General features: G+C 38.9%; 1 protein-coding gene across 1 annotated transcript in view; it reads left to right on the forward strand.

Moving 5' to 3' along the window:
• Positions 1 to 19,263, forward strand: part of LOC126278873 (dynein axonemal heavy chain 2) — a 914,655-nt gene that overhangs the window by 262,222 nt on the left and 633,170 nt on the right. Inside the window, 1 exon segment of the mRNA XM_049979148.1 lies at positions 16,426 to 16,610. Coding sequence (XP_049835105.1) covers positions 16,426 to 16,610 — 185 coding nt within the window.

The following is a 19,263-nucleotide window of genomic DNA, read 5'->3' on the forward strand; positions in this document are numbered from 1 at the left end:
TGACACTATGTCCCACAGCGTACTTGTCAAATAGCTCCAATACTACAGAGTTGGAGAGAGTGCTCTTTGTCTTATTGAGTCATACCTGTTACAAAAGGCATTCTTCAGGGCTCAGCAATGGGTCCATTCCTGTCCATTGTCTCTCTCTCATTTTTGCTGTATCAGGCTGGTTTATATGCAGATGATGCAACTATAATTTGGTGACCTAAAGGAGCTAAGAGCTGTTATATAGTTAAAATATAGGAATGGGCCAATGTGCTAACTGGTTCCAGGCAAATTATTTACAAATTAATAACAATAAGAGGATATAGATGAAGATGAAATGGGAGATACGATACTACGTGAAGAGTTTGACAGAGCACTGAAAGACCTGAGTCGAAACAAGGCCCCCGGAGTAGACAACATTACATTTGAACTACTGACGGCCTTGGGAGAGCCAGTCCTGACAAAACTCTACCATCTGGTGAGCAAGATGTATGAAACAGTTGAAATACCCTCAGACTTCAAGAAGAATATAATAATTCCAATCCCAAAGAAAGCAGATGTTGACAGATGTGAAAATTACCGAACTATCAGTTTAATAAGCCACAGCTGCAAAATACTAACACGAATTCTTTACAGACGAATGGAAAAACTAATAGAAGCCGACCTCGGGGAAGATCAGTTTGAATTGTTGGAACACGTGAGGCAATACTGACCTTACGACTTATCTTAGAGGAAAGATTAAGGAAAGGCAAACCTACATTTCTATCATTTGTAGACTTAGAGAAAGCTTTTGACAATGTTGATTGGAATACTCTCTTTCAAATTCTAAAGGTGGCAGGGGTAAAATACAGGGAGCGAAAGGCTATTTACAATTTGTACAGAAACCAGATGGCAGTTATAAGAGTTGAGGGGCATGAAAGGGAAGCAGTGGTTGGGAAGGGAGTAAGGCAGGGTTGTAGCCTATCCCTGATGTTATTCAATCTGTATATTGAACAAACAGTAAGGGAAACAAAAGAAAGATTCAGAATAGGTATTAAAATCCATGGAGAAGAAATAAAAACTTTGAGGTTCGCTGATGACATTGTAATTCTGTCAGAGACAGCAAAGGACCTGGAAGAGCAGCTGAATGGAATGGACAGTGTCTTGAAAGGAGGATATAAGATGAACATCAGCAAAAGCAAACGAGAATAATGGAATGTAGTTGAATTAAATCGGGTGATGCTGAGGGAATTAGATTAGAAAATGACTCTTAAAATAGTAAATGAGTTTTGCTATTTGGGGAGCAGAATAACTAATGATGGTTGAAGTAGAGAGGATATAAAATGTAGACTGGCAGTGGCAAGGAATTTGTTAACATCATGTATAGATTTAAGTGTCAGGAAGTCGTTTCTGAAAGTATTTGTATGAAGTGTGGCCATGTATAGAAGTGAAACGTGGACGATAAATAGTTAAGACAAGAAGAGAATAGAAGCTTTTGAAATGTGGTGCTACAGAAGAATGCTGAATATTAAATGGGTAGATCACATAACTAATGAAGAGGTATTGAATAGAACTGGGGAGAAGAGAAATTTGTGGCTCAACTTGACTAGAAGAATGGATCGGTTGGTAGGGTATATTCTGAAGCATCAGGGTATCATCAATTTAGAGTTGGAGGGCAGTGTGAAGGGTAAAAATCATAGAGGGAGACCAAGAGATGAATATACAAAACAGATTCAGAAGGATGTAGGTTGCAGTAGGTATTGGGAGATGAAGAAGCTTGCACAGGATAGAGTAGCATGGAGAGCTTCATCAAACCAGTCTCTGTACTGAAGACCAGAACAACAACATATATAGTTTTCACATTATATATAACAATGTGTTGCTGTTGTAAATATGATGAGCTTCATATGCAAACAATTACACGAATAACATGTTATGTGTTTGAAGGTGAATAAATTCTAAAATATGATCACATGCAGTAAATTCTTTTCTGTAAGTGATACGCACTTATTCTTAGCTGCTCTTGTTTGCTTCATGTGCTTTAACCACAATTTCTTCTCTAGCAAAAGTTAAGTTTTTGTTGAGGTTTCTGTCCCAGATTTAGTTCAGTCATCACGTCTATTACATGTATTACAGGTGTCATGTTGTAGATTATTAAATCACTTATTTTACTCCCAATTAAATAAAGGACAGTAAATGCATACCGTTACTGGAAAAACATTGTCTTATTTGCGTTCTTTGATATAAAACTGTTACATTTTGATATACAGATATTTCAGGAGAGAAATATGTGCTGCTTGGGTTTGTGTATCAGGTCTGGCTTATTGTTGAATCAAAATTGTAATGATGTGTATTTTTGCTTTTAAACTATGTCTCTTCTGTGTTACTGCAGCTTTTTGACTTAACTTTTTTGTTATCAGAATGCATATCAACAGTCATTTCAGTAGTTCTTATTCTTTTATCATACAGTGATTAAAATACTTATTCAGTTTGTAAATGACGATAAAGTTTTTATTAACATAAGTTCAATAATCAGATATGAGGAGTTGCTAGGCTCAAACTCCCTACATTTTTAAAAAATCTGTTGGTATACCACATTTTTTAATTATTAACTTGTGCATCCATGGAATGTGGTATTTTGAAGTTTTTCCAGTCCTCCATGTGGCATAGGTAGCTCCATGGTGGACATCCTGTGACGTAGGGATGTCTGTTGTTGAACTCTGCCCAAGGAGTACCTCAGACAAATAATGAAATGCAAATCAAATATTTCAGCATACATACATAGGATGTCATGTAGATAAAAAAAACATTTTTTCGGGATTACTTTGATCATATGCAATAAATTATTAGAACTATAACAAAACTACTTGCTTTCACACTTGGTCATTTACACATGACAAGTGTACAGAAAATGTTACATGACTTTAATGTTTATGATGAAATTTTGAAATTCAGTTCATGTATATTCAGTGCCTGCATAGGTTACTGTGATCTGAGTAGTGACTTTTGTAATTAGGAAATCTGTCAGTATGTTTCCACAACAAATTCTGCACTTCTTCTAAAATATTGTTGCCTGCAAAAAGGTTTTCCATATTCGTTGTGTTTTATAAATCGGTGGTAAACCAACAGTTACTAATGGTAAATGTTTTAAGAAGAAAATCCTTACGCACCCACTTGACACCAAGGGGTGTGATTACTGTGATTACTTCATGAATAAACTTCCTTCAGCCTTCAGAAAATTTCATATATTTATAGAGAAAGGAATTATGAAGATGGGTGATGGTTTTTTCCAGAACAGTTTTTCCTGTCCCGTATTTCTTTGTGTTTTCCATTTATTTGTTTTCTGTGATTCAGTATTTTTCTTTCATTTATGTGAAAATTTCTTTCCTGTGTTTTGTAGGAGACTTCCTTAATTTGTGCAGGACAGTTTGAAACTGCAATATCTTGGGTTTCATAATAAGACTCTTTGGTTGGAGGTTGTTACGAGAACCAATTGTCAATAAATATTTTCATTCTAGGAAGACATACATGGAAGGATGTAAAAACATTGCCATCCAAATTAATTTACAATCATACACAACTTTGTTGTAAAATTATTTTTATAGTGAATACTGGGAAAGGTGTGTTAGTCAACACTGTTCACTGACATGCCTCAGCAGGAATTTTTCATTGAATTTCAAACGGGTACGTGTAACTAACACTAGGCCTACTGTATTTTTCTTTTGGTCAAACATAGGACATATTACCATTTTTATTGGGTCCAACCCAAAACATATTTTTGAAATTAGTTAAAGTAGTTTACTGACATTACTTTTTTCAGGAATGGTGTTTGTGTACAGCAATGTGGTTGAAAATGTGGCCTCTTGATCAGTTTTACGCCTACCTATGGCTTTAAAAAAATTTCTTATGTTTGGTGAAGCAGTAGCATTAACAATTGTATGTTTATCTGTTTCACATGGTGTTTAATATGACTCTTTCCTTCGCGTATAACAGGAAATTACCTAGTACATGGTGTGCACTAAAAATGTTGATTGTTACTGTCATTACACAATTTCAAAAATTTGTATTCCTGTTGCAGGTAAGCATTAAACACACACTTTCTTTTGTCCATTACTGAATGATGAGCCAAAAACAAAGAAGAGAAAAAGGGATCAAAAATGTTTAGATGTCTTTCTTGAGACATGAAAACAACATAAATGCAGTGCTCCTATTCTGTTGCCAAATGACAAAATGAAAATTCACCTGTCATAAAATTCTCAAACCCCAGACATTTTTGCAACTTCAGACATTATCCCAGACATCACTAAATACCAGGACTGTCCGGGCTAATCCCACATTTCTAATTTATTTAAAAAAAAAAAAAAAAAAAAAAAAAAAAAAAAAAAAAAAAAAAAAAAAAAACCTGTGGTTATGATCGTTATTTTAATCATTATTCCGGGTACCAGTAGAGCAGTGTAGGTGGCTGCTTCATAAAAACAGACTCCTTTGTGGAATGCAGTTTATTACAAAATAAAATACTGTACTATAACACAGAATGTAGTGTCTGTGCACTGTAAAATTACTGTATAAACGTATTTTTTCAACACTGTAATCATTGTCTTTTGTTCCATCTTCTGTATGTATATCTACACAATAAGTTCCTAAATTATTCTGCATCATTAATGAAGACTTGTTTTCTTTATTTTGTCTTGATTTTCGTCACAAATCAGAACACAAAAAACATTCACAATTAACTTTTTGCCTTCTTTTCATTTATTCCACAATGGATATCAACATAGGTAACAGAGACAATGAGAGTACTTAAAAAAGCTCCTGCTAGAACACAGCATTTGACAATGTTCACTTGTATCCCAATGTATTTGGAGAGAATGGTTATATTTCATTCCTAAAAAGCACTTAACTCATTTTCAAAAAATGTCTGTCGTACTGTTGTGGTTTTCAGCCTATCATTTGTAGAAAATTTTATTCAAGCAATGGCTCCTTTATCTTACAGTGACTAATATCCTCTGGATCATAGTACATACCAGTCAGTTTTACAACAATAGATTATATTTTGTCATATTGTATTAATCTTTCTAGAAAATTGAGCAAGTGAAAATGACTAATTATTCTGAAATGATCCTTCGTTCTTTCAGAACAAGTTTATATTTTTAAATGGTTAGTTAATTACTGAAGAGGATGAAATCCATTAAAATAATGTTTTCACCTTCACACAACATTTTTGTTCCCTTGGTTTCAAAGACTATAACTGCAAATATTTATCATCACAATATGATACTAGTTTTTCTTCTAATAGTAGAAGTATTGACTAGTTGACAGGCACACAAGAAAGAAAGAAAACTTTGCTAGCTTTAAGACAAATACCCTTTTCAAGTCAAGAACACATACAAAAAATGTTGTGCCTGCCTGTGACTCAGCATCTACATCTATATCTACATCTACATCCATACTCCGCAAGCCACCTGACGGTGTGTGGCAGAGGGTACCTTGAGTACCTCTATCGGTTCTCCCTTCTATTTCAGTCTCGTTTTGTTCGTGGAAAGAAGGATTGTCAGTATGCCTCTGTGTGGGCTCTTATCTCTTTGGTTTTATCCTCATGGTCTCTTCATGAGATATACTTAGGAGGGAACAATATACTGCTTGACTCCTCGGTGAAGGTATGTTCTCGAAACTTCAACAAAAGCCCATACCGAGCTACTGAGCGTCTCTCCTGCAGAGTCTTTCACTGGAGTTCATCTATCATGTCCGTAATGCTTTCGAGATTACTAAATGATCCTGTAACAAAGCGCGCTGCTCTCTGCTGGATCTTCTCTATCTCTTCTATTAACCCTATCTGGTACGGATCCCACACTGGTGAGCAGTATTCAAGAAGTTGGCGAATCTACTTCCTTTGTTGTCGGATTGCATTTCCTTAGGATTCTTCCAATGAATCTCAGTCTGGCATCTGCTTTACTGACAATCAACTTTATATGATCATTCCATTTTAAATCACTCCTAATGCGTACTCCCAGATACTTTATGGAATTAACTGCTTCCAGTTGCTGACCTGCTACATTGCAGCTAAATGATAAGGGATCTATCTTCCTATGTATTTGCAGCACATTACACTTGTCTACATTGAGATGCAATTGCCATTCCCTGCACCATGTGTCAATTCGCTGCAGATCCTCCTGCATTTCAGTACAATTTTCCATTGTTACAACCTCTCGATATACCACAGCATCATTCGCAAAAAGCCTCAGTGAACTTCCAATGTCATCCACAAGGTCATTTATGTATATTGTGAATAACAACGGTCCTACGACACTCCCCTGCAGCACACCTGAAATCACTCTCACTTCGGAAGACTTCTCTCCATTGAGAATGAGATACTGTGTTCTGTTATCTAGGAACTCTTCAATCCAATCACACAATTGGTCTGATAGTCCATATGCTCTTACTTTATTCATTAAACGACTGTGGGGAACTGTATTGAACGCCTTGCGGAAGTCAAGAAACACGGCATCTACCTGGGAACCCGTGTCTATGGCCCTTTGAGTCTCGTGGACGAATAGCGCGAGCTGCGTTTCACACGATCATCTTTTTCGAAACCCACGCTGATTCCTACAGAGTAGATTTCTAGTCTCCAGAAAAGGCATTATACTGAAACATAATATGTGTTCCAAAATTCTACAACTGATCGACGTTAGAGATATAGGTCTATAGTTCAGCACATCTGTTCGACGTCCCTTCTTTAAAACGGGGATGACCTGTGCCCTTTTCCAATCCTATGGAATGCTACGCTCTTCTAGAGACATACGGTACACCGCTGCAAGAATGGGGGCAACTTCCTTCGCATACTCTGTGTAAAATAGAACTGGTATCCCATCAGGTCCAGAGGCCTTTCCTCTGTTGAGCGATTTTAATTGTTTCTCTATCCTTCTGTCGTCTATTTCGATATCTACCATTTTGTCCTCTGTGCGACAATCTAGAGAAGGAACTAGAGTGCATTCTTCCTCTGTGAAACAACTTTGGAAAAAGACATTTAGTACTTCAGCCTTTAGTCTGTCATCCTCTGTTTCAGTACCATTTTGGTCACAGAGTGTCTGGACATTTTGTTTTGATCCACCTACTGCTTTGACACAAGACCAAAATGTCTTAGGATTTTCTGCCAAGTCAGTACATAGAACTTTACTTTCAGATTCATTGAACGCCTCTCGCATAGCCCTCCTCACACTACATTTTGTTTCGTGTAATTTTGTTTACGGTTAAAATCACTGATTCCCTATTCTGCATTAACTGTTTCAAATAGTTCGGATCTGTTTGTCACCAGAAGGTCTAATATGTTATCGCCATGGGTCGGTTCTCTGCTTAACTGCTCAAGGTAGTTTTCAGATAAAGCACTTAATAAAATTTCACTGAATTATTTGTCCCTGCCACCTGTTATGAACGTTTGAGTCTCCCAGTCTATATCCGGCAAATTAAAATCTCCACCCAGAACTATAACATGGTGGGGAAATGTACTCAAAATATTTTCCAAATTATCCTTCAGGTGCTCAGCCACAACAGTTGCTGAGCCAGGGGGCCTATAGGGACATCCAATTACCATGTCCGAGCTTGCTTTAACCGTGACCTTCACCCAAATTATTTCACATTTCGGATCTCCATCAATTTCCTTTTATACTATTGCACTTCTTATCACTATAAACACATCTCACCCTTCACTGTATACATTCCAATCTGAGTTAAGAATTTCATTACTGTTTACATCTGGTTTCAGCCAACTTTCTGTCCCTAGTACTATTTGGGCATTGTGACTGTTTATTAATGAGAGCAGTTCTGGGACCTTTCTATAGACACTCCTGCAGTTTATTATTAGCACATTAATATTTTTATTCCCTGTTGGATTTTGCCTACTCCTACCTTGCTGCATCTCAGAAGGCGTCTTGTAGGGCCTAGCGAGGGAATTCTCTAACTTAAAAAACTCACATGTGCACTCCACACATACTCCGCTACCCTTGTAGCCATTTCTTGCGTGTAGTGCATGCCTGACCTATTCAGGGGGACCCTACGTTTCCCCACCCGATAGCGGAGGTCGAGAAATTTGCACCCCAGATCTCCGCAGAATCGTCTGAGCCTCTAGATTAAGCCTTCCACTCGGCTCCAAACCAGAGGACCGCGATCGGTTCTGGGAACAATACTACAAATAGTTAGCTTAGATTCCACCCCGCGAGCAAGGCTTTCCGCCTTCACCAACTCCGCCAACTGCCTATATGAACTGAGGACGACCTCTGAACCCAGACGGCAGGAGTCATTGGTGCCGACATGAGCAACAATTTGCAGTTGGGTACACCCAGAGCTCTCTATTGCCGCAGGCAGGGCCTCCTCCACATCGCGGATGAGACACCCCGGCAAGCAGACAGAGTGAACACTGGCCTTCTTCCCCGACCTTTCTGCTATTTCCCTAAGGGGCTCCATCACCCGCCTAACGTTGGAGCTCCCAATCACTATTAAACCCCTCCCCCCATGTGCCTGCTCGGACCTTGCTGACGGAGTGGCCAGCCACATGTCCACTCACAGGCAGAGTGGGCGATGCCTCATGGCCAGCCTGCACATTGACCCTCCGCCTCGTGCGCCGTGAATGCCGCTGAACCCGCCACTCACCTTGGGGAGAGGGTGGTCCAACCACGCCCGGTAACCGCGAAGATGACTCAACAGCAGGGACAGTGGGTGAAGCATGTAACACCTGGGGTGTACCATGCGACCCACCAGTCTCCCCACTGCCGCTACACTGTGAGGCAGCAGACTGAAGACGGCTGACCACGGCCATCATTTCGTTCAGCTGTTCGCGAACAGTGGCCACCTCCTCCTGCGTCTGTACACAGCAGTTACATATCCTATCCATCCTAAGAAATCAATTTACTGTAGAGAGTTAATCAACTTTTAACTAGACTGCTAATTCACTAAAAATGGCTGATAGTTAACTAAACTGTAGTTACTAGACACTTCTTGTAGAAAACAATGAAAATAGCACTACCTGTCTCTGGACTGTATTCAAAACAAACCCTAGCACTACTGGCACTATGGCTGACTAAAGGGACTCTCTCTGACTGTATTCAAAACAAACGCGAAATCTATGAAACATTATTACTAGCACTCGACAATTAAAGCTTCCTAAAAGCAAAAACACACGGAAGAAGAAGTGAGAAGTAAGAAAAATACAGTTAATACTTAAATTAACGTAGCTTGCTGCACAGCAGACGCGACACAGACGGCAGTTACGACGACGCACAGCATCTCCGCTCTGTGGTGAGTACATTCCATGTACACATTCATACCCGCATGTGTGTGCATGCACACACAGTCACAAACACAAACGATCACTCTCATATAGTCAGACCTTGTGTGGACAATGCATCTGCAGTGATGAGAATTTTCTTGCTCAGTATGTTGTAGGTCTCAAAAAGTCTGCCACTAACAGGCACTACCCCTAAACTGAGAACACAAGCAAATTTTTTGCACCATATCCTCACGCATTCCCAATCCTCTCACCATCCACAATATCCAGCTGCACAGGAGCATTCCATCCTCCTCCCCTGTCACACATCATCCCAGTCTGGAACAACTAAGCTGTGTCCTTCTCAAGGGCTTCAACTATCTATGGTTGTGCCCAGAAATGAAGTTTATCCTACTCAAAATCTTCCCACCCCTCCACTGCCCACCAAACCCACACAGTATCCTGGACCATACTCATGCCATTCACACTCTCAGCCTTTTGCCATATTGTTCATATCCCTGTGGAAGACCCGGGTGCAATACCTGCACAGGTTACCCATCCAGCACATCCTACTCCAGTGCTGTCATGGTCTTATTCCGTCCCATCAGAGAGAGGGCCATCTGTGAAAGCAAGCACGTCATATAACAGTTCTGCTGAACCAACCAACTGTTCACATGAATGAATGGCCACCATCAAACTGTGACCAAGAGCAGAGCTGCCAACTCAATGGAAAATGATGATGGTGAGTACAGCATGCTCGATTGCAATGGCTGCTTCACAACCTATGCCATCTGGATTCTGCTGCCACCTCAGGAGCTTTTTTGAACTACATTGTATGAGTGTCGTCCTTGTAACACATTGTTTATTCCCATGGTGTGTGTGTTTTGTGTGTGTGTGTGTGTGTGTGTGTGTGTGTGTGTGTGTGTACTTCTATGATTTGGTGAGTTGTTATCTTCACTCCTGAATTAATTACATTGTGCAAGGACTTTTCATATCATATTTAATTTTTCCTCTGTTTCAATTGAAATTGTGACGCAGTAATGCACATTCTTTCACATTAAGTTCAAAAAGCATGACAGTAGCTATGTATCTTGCTTCTGCATGCATTTGACATTACTTTTGCATTTGCGTGACATTCCTTTCAAATGATGCCATATGTGACATTCCTTTCAAATGACTTCATATGTCCTGCTGAAGCGTTGTAAACATATTCTTTCTCTGTCTGCACGCTGCTTTTTATTTGAATTTTTTATACTGGTTGACATATGCCCTTATCTGTTGGGTGTATTTTATGAAATACAAAATTGTGACTAAATGTGACATACTGTACATTTCACAGTAGTGGAAGCCTGGGAACAGAGACAGGAAAAAGGCAAGGCTACCAACAGATAAAATTTAGCTAGCAATCTTCACATACTCATTTGCAGCCACAATTTCATTGTAATGAGATTAAATTTCACTGTTTTTATCACTTCTACAACTCTGTCACTCACTGTTTCATTCAAGAAATGATTCTAATATTGTTTCAGGGAATGGATCTCAAAAACTCAGATTAATATTTCATTATATTGCCATTACTTGTGGTGCATGCAATGTGGCATATTACTAAGCGTTGTTGGTTGCCTGCAGTGCTGCAGATCACCAGTTAAAACCTGAGCACCAGCAATTATTTGTTATTCAGTATTTATCACTTCTGCAAGTTCCTGAATTATACTATATTTGTAATGTTTGTATATTCTGGAATGTTTTATGTTTGTATAAATAGCAGCATTCCAGAATATTTGATGTTTGTATAAATAACTGGTCTCTCCATCCAAGAGACCATTTCTGTTGTGGCTGTAAATTGGTGTTAGTAATGAATGTGTTTTCAGTTTTAAGTGTTTTATTTCATTGACAACACTGTCTCCGTATCTTGTTCAGATGCCAGCACTTCAAAACATCTACAGCACTATGGCTACAATTAGGCAACGTGTGAGCTGTTGCCTACATGGACAGGAAACAGTATACAAGTCATATATCATTGCTAAGAACTGTATATCCTGATCCAGAGAAAATAAAAGCACCAATTTTCCGACTGTGCAGCCCATTTGTGATATGAGAAGTTTTCACAGAATGCACGTGCGCTGCTGGTGATTTCATAAATAACTTCTATACCAAGGCACATGGCTTGCAAGAACTACTGCAGGGAGATACCAAATTTTCCTGAAATGAGGAATGCTGCATCAGCTAACAGTTGTATTGTCACCTCCACCACTGCCACTAATGCTGCATCTGCCAACAGTCGTATTTCAAAGTATCTGATTCAGGTTGATGTTACAAGGGTGAAAATGTTATGGACTTTACAGGTTGTTGGAAATCAAGTGTCCTTTTCTACTAGAGGAAAGCAGATTGCTTTGTTTCTAGTCATGTTCCTTAATGATAATGTAGCTAGTAAGATGCAGCTTGGGTAGATCGACATCACACAGTAATGTTCATGAGTAAGCTCCACATTTTAGGAAAAATATTCTCAAATATCTTGCAATCTAATTTGATGAGAGGCTTAACGAGGTGGCCAAGATGCGGCAAATGGATATTGCTGTTAGATACTGGCCCAGAGTTAACAAACAAGTTGAAAAAAATGAATTATTGTTCATCTGCACTTTCTAGCCCTTACCACTGCTGCCAGTATATCATATGGTTTTAACATGCTTCAGGTATCACTGGGATGGATTTGCATCTTGATCTGAAGGATATTCATGGTGCAGTGCATCAACTTTTACTGATATGAGATCCATGTGGTTTTCATATAATTCATCAGAGTTTCATGAATGTAGCCTTAAAGACTAACTGGGACATTGTGTCTTTTCTGAAATTGATTTATAATGTGCTGAAGAATCACATGGTAGAAGAGCTGATTATAAAAGATTTAATAAACCCACAAATTCGTTCTTCCCTTAAGGAGAGGGAGGGGGAGGGGGGCAGAATTGCTCTGGGCACTGGCTGGAAAACAAGGATGTGACCAACTGGGGTGTAAAAATCATCCCCTTTCTAAAGACTTGTGCAGCCAAAGTAAAGAAGTACATGATAAAAATAGATATTCACAGCTGGTTAACAATGTTGAGAACCTCAAAGATCCTCAGCTGCCACTTAAGGTATCTTTTTTTAGCTTTGTTTCAGGGCAGATGGTAACGATGCTATATTCTTGAACATTATTTAAATTAACTTAACTTGGTCTGGAGTTCATTTGATGAAACAATATGTGTTTCCAACTTCACAAAATGTATTGACAACTGAACTGCATACTAGCCACATTAAAAAAAACACTGACAGACATACTTCACATATCTCTTTGACTGACTGACAAAACGACTACTCAGCAACTCCCTTGCAGCCTTGCTGTATCGCTTTATATAGAATTTTAACAATAAATTTCAAAATAGCCCATTATCAATTTTCAACAATTCTGATGTTACAATTAAAATGTATAAAATGTAAAGTAACTAATTTTACAGCCAAATCAGGTATAAAATACAATATCGTATTTCATAAATTTTGTAGTATCATCACTAGTTTTAATATGAAAATCAATCTGAACTTTAATTGCAACAATGTCTCTTATATTCTTTTAGTTACATAATGATTTACAGTTTGGATTTGGTTACTGACATTTAATAACAGTACAAATCTCGTGCTTTATCTGACTGCATACGAGAAAGTTACAAATAAGGCCTCAAATTCTGAAAATTGTAAAGTTGTGTGATGTAAACAATTGGAGAGTTAATTAGAAATGTAATTACAAAGGATCTTAATTACAGAGAAGGACATAAAAATAGATAACAAATGAAAATACATCACTTGGTAATAATTCTTAAGCCGTTTCTAAAGATAATGAGGTTCTCTCCCTCTGCCACACACCGTCAGGTGGCTTGCGGAGTATGGATGTAGATGTAGATGTAGATGTAGATGTAGAATCAGGCACTAACATATTCTTGAGTTCTAGCATTGTATCATGAGAATGCCAAGACATAACTTCACTGAAGCTAGTGGATTTGAGATGGAGCAGTTCTAGTAGCCAGTGGCCTAGCCACAGTGGTCACACTGATTCCCATTACATCATTGAAGTTTAATGTCCGCCCCTGGTAGCTGAGTGGTCAGTGCGACAGGATGTCAATCCTAAGGGCCTGGGTTTAATTCCTGGCTGGGTTGGAGATTTTCTCCACTCAGTGATGGGGTGTTGTGTTGTCCTAATCATCATCGTTTCATCCCCATCGACGCGCAAGTCGCCGAAGTGGTGTCAAATTCAAAGATTTGCACCCGGCGAACGATCTACCCGATGGGAGGCCCTATTCACACGACATTTATTAATTTATTGAAGTTTAATGCTGTTTGGTGTGGCTTGCAGTTGGATGAGTGTCCATCTGGGTCTGTCGAGCAGCGTAGGTGAGCAGGGTGAACTTAGACCTTGTGAGACCAATTGAGGAGCTGCTTGATTGAGAAGTAGTGGCTCTGGCCAAGAAAACTAACAGTGGCCGGAGGGCAGTTTGCTGATCACATGCCCCTCCATATCCACATCCAGTGTCACCTGTGGACTGAGGATTACCTGGTGCTCAGTTGATACTGCTGGGCCTTCAAGGCCTGTTTGGATGGAGTTTAAGTTTCACAGTTCTAGTTTAAATTCAGATAGGTGCTGAGAATGTAATAGAGTATGCCTCAAGATTATCTCCAAGTCCGAGAAGAACTGCTGTACAACTGAGAGAGTGCCGTGCAGTTATTCGGGCCACCAACAGATTCTGTCCATATTTTTTTGGCAAATCATTCATCACTCTGATGGTTCACCATTCTGTGCACTGGTTGAATAGCTTGAAGTCAGTTCGTCTGGTGAGGTGGACACTGAGCTTTAAGGAATACAACGTCAATGTGGTATGCCAGATGGATGCAAACACAAGGACAATGATTGTGTGTCAAAGAATCCTGTGGTGGAATGCAGCTATGCGTATGAAATCTCAGTCATTGCCACATTAAATGATATTATTGTTGAACAGAGGTAAGATCCAGCATTGTTGTAAATCATAGAAGTGTTGAAGAGTGAGGAATCAAACAAAGGAGGATTCCAGTTAATAAATGGAACATTGTATAGGAGGGACTATGATCGTATGGGGCAAAAATGGTAGCTCATCATCTCAACTCGTCTGCTGCCAGTGATCTTGAAGTATTTTTATGATGCTCCATTGCGTGCACACCTGGAATTCATGAAACATCTAGACATAATCAGATGCAAGTATTACTGGGCAGGTCTTTACCAATCCGTTGGACTCTATGTCAAGGTGTCTACGACCCGGGACAACCGGGAGATGCAGGAAATACCCGGGAATTTTTTCATGCAGGAGAAAACCAGAAAAAACCCGGGAATTTTTTTGAATTCCGGGAATTTTTCATCGATTTTGTACTCAGTATAATTTTTGTAATTTTGACTGGTAAGAACCAATACTCTATCAAAGGATATTACTGTATCCTGCTACTGCAGAATAATACTGGAGCAATAAAACATGATTGAGACAAAAAGTGAAAATAAAACTTAAATTGCAAAGGAAATGCCCTATATACAACAACAAAATACAGTGCTCATACAAGTGTCTGCCTACAGCAAAATGTGGCAAAGGCTTTAGGAAGACTATGCAATGCTTCGTAACAACAAGTTGCATCCGATGAGCATGATGTCACAACTGTTAACATTAGATTTGTTTTAGCAGTTATGACTGGGATCCTGGGATCATGCACATGCAGTAGTAGCACCCGGGAACAATTTTACTGGCGTGCCCAAGCTTCCAGATTCATGCATGCAGCGGCAGCCCTGGATCTAGGAGTGGGGGGGTGGCAATTCATATTCTTGAGGAAAGAAACCTTGTTTCACAAAGCGCCTAGTAACCAGTGCAAGTTGGTCTATCGATTATTCGTATGACTTTGAAACGTGTCCCTGTCGGTTTTTGAACACTATTGAACACATTCTAAGTTGATTTATGAATGAATCAGTAGTTGATTTGTGAATGCTATGACTGACTTACAAATATGCATTGCAATCTCATTGCAATTTCAGTGCTTTGGAAAGTAACATGTGGTGTTTGGTGGAATTCGAATTTATACTTTCATAATATGAAAATCTGCAGCATACATGTTGCTGCACATCAAACATCTTTCCAAAAGGTGTTTTTTTCTCCTGAGTTTCGTTTCCTAAAGCGCCGGGAAATTCTACGCCCATGTATATAACCATAACCGTTCAAAGGATCGATAAATTGTACAGTTCCGAGAGAAAATATACTGTCAGTTAAAAGGGAAAGACTATGTTTCCACCTAGGAAAAAGTATTTTTAACCAAGAAATCTGGGAATTTTTCTTCCTTTTTTGCGTATACACCCTATATGTTATAGACTGTAAGGAAAGCCAATGAAAGAAACACGTAGCACAGTGATCTCCATGGCATCTGGTACCAATCCCACCTGCACCAGTGTCATTCCACTGAATTGGAATTAACTTTTTGTGGAGGTACCTAAAGATGACACATGAAAATCAGTGGACAACAATCTTCACTATCTCAAGGACTGTGTTGTCACTAAAGATTGTGGTCCAATGAGCTCTAGAAATTGCAAAGTTCTTGTGAGAAGACAGCTTTTTGAAGCATGGAGCACCCTGTGTGATGATCTCTCGAAAAGTTGTTGAGCCAGACTAGTGTTAGAGAGAATTTCATGTTGCTACATGAGAGATAGCAATGCCTCTTGTTGTGGCATCTGCAGTATGGTGTAGTGGTTAGCATTCTGTCTGACTGCTATTCTCTGTGTTATCAGTTCAAACCTGATCGCCAGCAATTGTTTTTTTATGTAGTATTTATGGTTTATGGAATTTTTTAAAATATCTTGTGATTGTAATGTTCATATATTCTGGAATATTCTGTCTTTGTATAAATACCACCATTGTGAAATATTCGATGTTTGTGTAAATAGCTTCACTCTCCATCCATGAGAACAGTTCTCTTCTGCTTCTTAAGTTCATGTTTCTAATAAATGTGCTTTCAGTTGTAAGTGTTGTAATTTACTGATGACCCTGCCTTCAGATTTGGATTTGATTGTGGTTTGTGATAATATTATGAGCATATTTCATTGATTAACTAGTATGTGTGTTTAATTCACTTAAAGTCATCATTATTGCATTTTAATAAATTTGAATTTTTACCAGGCACAAACATTATTTCGGAAGCTTACAAGGCTGTCCAGGGAGTTGCGGGATAAAAACTGGGAGATTGTGGAGAATACTAGACAGAGAGTTGATGCATTTCGCCGAACCTTGCCTCTGTTGTCAGATCTCAAGAATCCAGCTATGAGAAAAAGACATTGGGATAGTGTCAAGAAAATAATGGGAGTGTAAGTTCTAGTGATATATCTTTTCCAGTTAATACTTCTTTTGCTGTTACTACACCATAGCAATTAATGTCAGCATGGACATCATAGCTCAGACTTAACTAACTTGTTGAGGCTTCCATGATCATTTGTTGATGTATTACCAGCTGACTTGTTTCTCAGGTGCTTCAGCTGACATTTGTTGTATGATTTTTCTGTGGCTGGGCTTGTCAAAAGATTGCTCTCCACTGTGTCTGCTTCCAGCAATGGGAGGTGAACCTTTGACAATGCCAGAAGCTTGTGCTGGTGAAATGTCAGAATTTTTTTTATACAAATAGCAGCTGAAGAACATGAGACATGTTTCTCAACTGTCAGTATGTGTTATTCTTAATGATCTGTCAGTGAAATGGATACAGACTGTGTTTCTGCTACTGTACTTGCCTAATCAAATAGTGCAGTTGAGCCAAGTATGACAACAAATTTTTGACAGCTCACAGTCCAGAATGCCTCAAACAACATAAAATAACAAGTATCATGAAGGCAAACAAAGTCTTTCTTTTAAAGCCTGGTTCTAATAATTAATTTAGGTGGGTACATATAAAATTCCTCCATGGCAGTCAGTGCTTACATCTTCAGCAACTATGCTTGCATTAGGAAGATGGCCAGGAAGCATTGGTATTAAACAGTAGATATATTGTCATCAAAATACAGAAGAGCAAATTTTGTTATGGATCACTATCTCACTAGTAAAAAAACACTGAGTAGACTGAAGGAGAGGTGATGTGCACAGAAAATGTAACTGAGAAGTATATATTGCATACAACAAAAAAATCATAACATATGAAGAAGCAAAAACATCAATTATTAAAAACTAATTTTGTCAAGGATACAAAAAAACCTACAAAATCTGGATGTTTAGTTATCTCATTTTTCATTATTCCATTTTTAATTACATTAATGAAGTGATGACATGAAATAAATAAAATCCTACCAATTCAAAACTCACATTTTGCAATGTACATTTACAAGTGGAGTTCATTTTCATATTTGCCTCTGTCATTATACTTACGAAGACTAGCCATTCAGAACTAAGTTTCCTCCAACATGGAGGTGCATAGCACAAGCCTATATGCCATATAAAAAGTAGCTAAGAGTTACTCAGCCACGGTGAATATACTTAATTCCTAATTTGATCTAGTATGTAGTGTAGTCTTGGGAGAAAGTTGTTAATGCATCTGACCCCCCCCCCCCCCCTTTCCCCCCATTTAGCTGAACTAACCAATCCAAGTATGAACTGCATTTTCCATATCATAATGCAATGACATAAATGTGGATGGAATTCTTTATAGTACATTGTTAGTCACTCACCTACATATATTATCTGAGACATTTTCAGTAGTGATTATTTTGGAGCAAATCATATTGAAATGATCTGCCCAGGCCATGTGCCTATAAGGAATTTATAATTTTCTTTCTCTCTTTGAAGTTCTCAAAACGTAAGACAGAGGTAATTTTGGCTGTAATTTTCATTTTCCTGTATTTGCCGTGTCGTTGTCTTGCTTATATGTATTTACAAGACAAAATGTTAGACTTTTTCATAATTAGAGAAACTCTTGGTTCCAGTTTTATTGAGGCTATACTTTCATGTATTATTACATGATAACTTGTGGTAAAAGCACATATACGAGATGTTCAGAAAACACTGGAACTTTGTACACAAAATTTTTCTGCACTACCTTTTACTTATTGTGCATGGTCTCCTTTGAAATATTCTCCTCCACAATTGCTACACTGCTCAACATGCCGTTTCCACTTCCAGAACCATTTGGTATATCTCTTGCTGGATCACTCGAAGCGCCATCTGTGAATTTTCTTTTATCTCATCTGTAATCGCCCTTCTCAGGGGACACCGCCTTAACGTAGCACTGTCCGTGTGGGTGAGGAGTTTTGTGTGTTCTGGATCCAGAGGGCTATGCTGGTGATAGCTTAGCTACCAGAAGGGTCACCCAAGCCGGACAGGCCAAAGACTAGGAGCCAGACAAAATGTGCCCCTCAATGGCCTATCACTCCCCTTTTCCTATCCCAAACATGTTCTCACCATGCTCTTTTCCTGTCATTTCCTGTTATATGTAGAAGACCTCAATGGCAGTGACAGCGGAGAAAGAGTCTTTCAGAATGGTGAAGCTGGCAGAAGACACACCTTTTCTCTTTGGGTACAAAAAGAGTGCAATTAGTGACTGTACCCCAGACAGGAGGCTACAGATAGTGTCTGACTCATAGTGAGCAGCTGTTTTTAGGCTGGGCAACCTACTGCCTATGTGGAAAGTAACGGGAAACTACCACATTACATTCCGAAGCAGTACATGGTATGTCCCTCAATGTGAAAGATTCCAGAATTAAAACTTCCCCCCATTCAGATCTCCGGGAGGGGAACATGTTGAGAGTAGACATATTTGAAAGACAGAAAGGGACAGTGAAGGGAGGAAAGATAAGGATTGGAACATGGAATGTGAGGACACTAGTGCAAGCAGGAAAGCTAGAGAATGCAAAACAAAAAGGAACAGATTAGATGCCCTTGGTTTGTGTGAAATGAGATGGGGAGAGAATGGGAAGATAGAAAGTGGAGATTATAAGCTCTTTTACTTAGAGGAAATCAAGAGTGGTCAAAACGGAGTAG

Source organism: Schistocerca gregaria, chromosome 6 (genome assembly GCF_023897955.1).
Source record: "Schistocerca gregaria isolate iqSchGreg1 chromosome 6, iqSchGreg1.2, whole genome shotgun sequence".
NCBI classification, from domain to species: Eukaryota; Metazoa; Arthropoda; class Insecta; order Orthoptera; family Acrididae; genus Schistocerca; species Schistocerca gregaria.